The following is a 4319-nucleotide window of genomic DNA, read 5'->3' as shown; positions in this document are numbered from 1 at the left end:
CCAGTATGTACAATTTATTAGCTTACTAATTTTATGAATCATGCTCTTGATGTTGGATCTAAGAAGTCTGCCTAATTCAAATTTACAAGATTTCATTTTTTTCTCAAGTTTATAATTGTTCTTCTTACATGTAGTTTCTATGATCAATTTTGAGTTAATTTTGCCTATGGAATGAAATAATGATCTAAATTTATCTCTATGAAGGTGGATATCTAATTGTCCCCAATTCATTTGTTGAAAACAATAGAATGATAATTTTGCCACTGATTGCCTTGAATTCATTTGTAACAGCGTGCTAGCCTGTCTTGTGTTAACTTGCTTGAAATTAAAGAATAGAGTACTCCTGCACATCACAAAACAAGAACTGTGCTATCTTGTGCAACTTTCTTGCACTGAGATAACATTTGTAGCTGGCATCGTGGAGTCTGTGCAAAACCAAGAAATTCTGCAGGTCATTGCAAACCTTTTGTTGATTAACTACTTAAATCCCTTGAAAAACCCCTGGGCCAGGCAGAAACCTCCGAGTTGGCCTTTGGACAAGAGTCTGCCTTCTCCCCAGGTTGCCAGCCTCCTGAATAACGCTCATGTTTCTTTCCAATAAAAAACTCATCTCTTGAGCGGTGCCTGGGTGGCTTAGTCAGTTAGGCTTCTGACTCTTGATTTCAGCTCAGACCATGGTCTCAGGGTCTTGAGGTGGAGCTCTGTGCTGGAGTCCTTGCTCAGTGGGAGTGTGCTTGAGAGTCTCTCTCTCATCTATCCCTTCCTGCTCCACATGTGTGTTCTCTTTCTTTCTCAAAGAAATAAAAACCTTAAAAAAACAAAGCAAAACAAATTGAGTAATGGCCTTTTGAGCAATAGGCAGCCCAACTTGGGTTCGGTAACAAACTGTTCATGAATGTAAGTATTTGTCTGGACTCTCTATTGTTTTTCATTAATATATATTTCTATCTGTGTGAGAGTGCCACACTATATTAATTGATACAGCTTAGTAGCAAGCTTTGATACTGGAAACTGAAATCCTCCAAATTTGTTCTTTTTTAAAAAATCCTTTTGCTTATTCTGGGCACTTTGCATTTTCATATATATTTTAGACATAGTTTTTCATTTTCTTCCAATAGAGTCTGCTTGGAATTTGATAGGAAATGCACTGACTATATAGATCATCTATCTGAAAAGACTCTCTGTATTCCAGATTTTAGTATGGGTCGTCCTCCTTTTTTACATGGCTTTATGATGAATTTAAAATATAATTTTGGCAGTTTATTCTCATCTTGCTTGTTATAGAAGGAAATTTTTCCTTTTTCAATCTGCTACATTCTACTCCTAAATGGAAGTTATGGTAGGTTAACTTTAGTGTGTTAAAAGACAAAGTAATAACCCTCCCTACTCTTTCTGTACCAGATGGGCAAGGTGGAAAATAGTATACAAACTCCTCACAAAGACCACTGGGAGAGGATATCAATACTCTGCATTTTGCTGATCATACTGAGGCAGAGAGTAGCTTTAAAACAGTGTCCAAGATCAGAAATATATGAAGCAGACAGTCTGGGTTTCTCATTCTGGTAGTCTGGCTCAAGACCCTCTGCTAAAACAATTATTACAAAACATGAATCTGAATGAAATCTAAGGATATGGAAAACACATGTTCCTTTGAAATGTTCAAAAATATTTATAAAATTCTCTAGTATTTTGATTAAAAGTTAATATTTCAATATTAAATAGACTCAAAAGGGAAACTTTATCAAAGACCTAAGCATGAGAGATATATTTGTTAACTACTAATAATGAGAGAAAGAGGGTATTTAAATTGGGATGATCTCCTGACACTGATTTTACATTTTGGAAATTACAGGACACTAATTTTATCAATGAGATGCATATGTATTTGTGTGAGTTTGTGTGTGTGTATGTGTTTATGAGCTTGTAAATAAATAAACTTATATGTAAATATTAGTTATCAGCAACTGGCTTTTAGGGAGAATTGTCTTTTCTGAATGCTTTTGATAGGAAAAGCTTAAATTCTTCCTATGTAAATCTGGCATTAAAAAAGTAATAAATCCTTAACACTGTAGATCCTAGTATGACCCAGCTCCATGAAATGGTCTGGATATTCACTGTTGTTCTATGAATTGGCTTTTTAAATTTTACTACCTAACAACTAAAGTTGAACACAAATTATGGAAAGGTTAAACAAGGAAAAGATTGTAAAACAATATGTCCTTATTTGCATTTTAGCAAATGTGATACCAGCTTTCACTTTGACACCAGTTACGAAATAATCCAGCCCATGGCAAGGACACACAGTGTATGACTGGGAGTCAATTTAGCAATTTGGGAATAACAATGTTTTTCATCAAGACAGCATTGAGCTCCTCTATTAGCATACCCTATGCTTTCCTGCTTGACATTGGTTTCAGAATTTAAAAGAAACGAGAACTTTACTGCACACTCAGAGGTCAGCTGCCTATAGAGCATAAGGTCAGAATATTCAAGGGATCACAAGCAGTAATATTAGATTTGGCTTTTTGGTTTGTTTTTCTTTCTAGACATGCTAACTTTACTACAGAGCATTTTTTCCATCCTAGTAATAACAGAATTTGTTCTAGGAAACTTTGCCAATGGTTTCATAGTGCTGGTGAACTACATTGCGTGGGTCAAGAGACAAAAGATCTCCTCAGCTGATCAAATTCTCACTGGTCTGGCTGTCTCCAGAATTGCTTTACTCTGGGTAATATTAATAAATTGGTATGCAACTCTGTTGAATCCAGCTTTATATAGCTTAGAAGTAAGACTTCTTGTTCATATTGCCTGGACAGCGAGCAATCATTTTAGCATCTGGCTTGCTACTAGCCTCAGCGTATTTTATTTGTTCAAAATAGCCAATTTCTCTAACCTTATTTTTCTTCGCCTAAAGTGGAGAGTTAAAAGTGTAGTTTTTGTGATGCTGTTGGGGTCTTTGTTCTTTTTGGTTTTTCATGTTGCAGTGGTAAGCATATATGAACAAACGCAGACGAAGGAATATGAAGGAAACATCACTAGGCAGACCAAACTGAGGGACATTGCACATCTTATGTATATGACTGTATTCACACTAATGAACTTTGTACCCTTTGCTATATCCTTAACATCTTTTCTGCTGTTAATCTTTTCCCTGTGGAAACATCTCAAGAAGATGCGAACCATTATTGAAAGATCCCAAGATTCCAGCACCAAGGTCCACATAAGAGCCATGCAGACTGTGATCTCTTTTCTTTTGTTATTAGTTTGTTACTTCCTGACTTTAATTGCCATAGTTTGGAGTTCTAACAAGCTGCAGAATGGACTATTCTTCATGCTTTGCCAAGTTTTTGCATATGCATATCCTTCAAGCCACTCATTTATCCTGATTTGGGGAAACAAGAAGCTCAGAGAAGCCTTTCTGTCTGTTTTATACCAGGTGAAGTACTGGTTGAAAGACCAAAACCTCTCAACTCAATAAGAGGTAGCATTTTGTATGTTCTAGCAGAAAGTTATTAACTGATACAGGTTGTTAGTATTTTATACCTCCTACTAGTTTTTCCATAGTGTAAGTAATTGAGTAGTTTGAGACTTCTTCTTAGAAAAGTCTTACCTAAGCTTATCAAATAAAGAAAAGTATATTCATGTACGTATGAAAAATGTAAGAAATATACCCTCACCAACTTTTTTCAGGTAAAAAAATCTAATTATATAATGTATTATAAGAAATTCCTGAGAATTATGAGGCCATGTGCATTTCACATACATAATCTATGTATCATCTTCCAATGAAAAAAAATTTATTATCTATATTTATGCATTTTTCAGAACTGACAAGTTATCTTGGGACGTCATTGCTATTTTGCATTGTAATTTGTATCACAGCGTGCTTTAGATTTCATTGTTTGAATCTCCAGTCTTTTGCATGGTAAGGATATTCAATTCTAAATCACACAGTGAGGATGAATGTTTGGGGTAGATATTATTCTATCATAAATTCTTCATGATTAATAGAAAGCAATTAGGGCTGTGTTAAGAAAGCTGTACACAATGTAATTCATGAGTGACAAACATATTGCAAGTAAATTTTATATATGTGTATAATAAACTCTACTGAAGAGTATTTGATTTAGAGAAATAGAGGAAAAGCTTAGAAAAAACTGAGTCCTACAGGAGAGATAAAGATGAGAGAAACATGATCATGACCTCTTTTTAATACTGTTATAAGTTTCCATATGCAGTGAGGAAAGTCATTTCTTCTAGTTTCTGAATGATGACAGGCCACTTTTGAAATTGAGATCTGATTTCAAATATTTCAATTT

At 34.8% G+C, this 4319-nt stretch overlaps 1 protein-coding gene across 1 annotated transcript; it reads left to right on the top strand.

Moving 5' to 3' along the window:
* The first annotated feature begins 2548 nt into the window (after positions 1–2548).
* LOC121480124 (taste receptor type 2 member 46-like) lies at positions 2549–3478 on the top strand. The gene has a single exon (XM_041736430.1). It carries the CDS (start codon positions 2549–2551, stop codon positions 3476–3478), a length of 930 nt encoding a protein of 309 aa, XP_041592364.1.
* The last annotated feature ends 841 nt before the right edge of the window (positions 3479–4319 follow it).

Source organism: Vulpes lagopus, chromosome 21 (genome assembly GCF_018345385.1).
Source record: "Vulpes lagopus strain Blue_001 chromosome 21, ASM1834538v1, whole genome shotgun sequence".
NCBI classification, from domain to species: Eukaryota; Metazoa; Chordata; class Mammalia; order Carnivora; family Canidae; genus Vulpes; species Vulpes lagopus.
The sequence above is the reverse complement of the archived record's forward strand: the minus strand, read 5'-3'. Positions and strand labels throughout refer to the sequence as shown.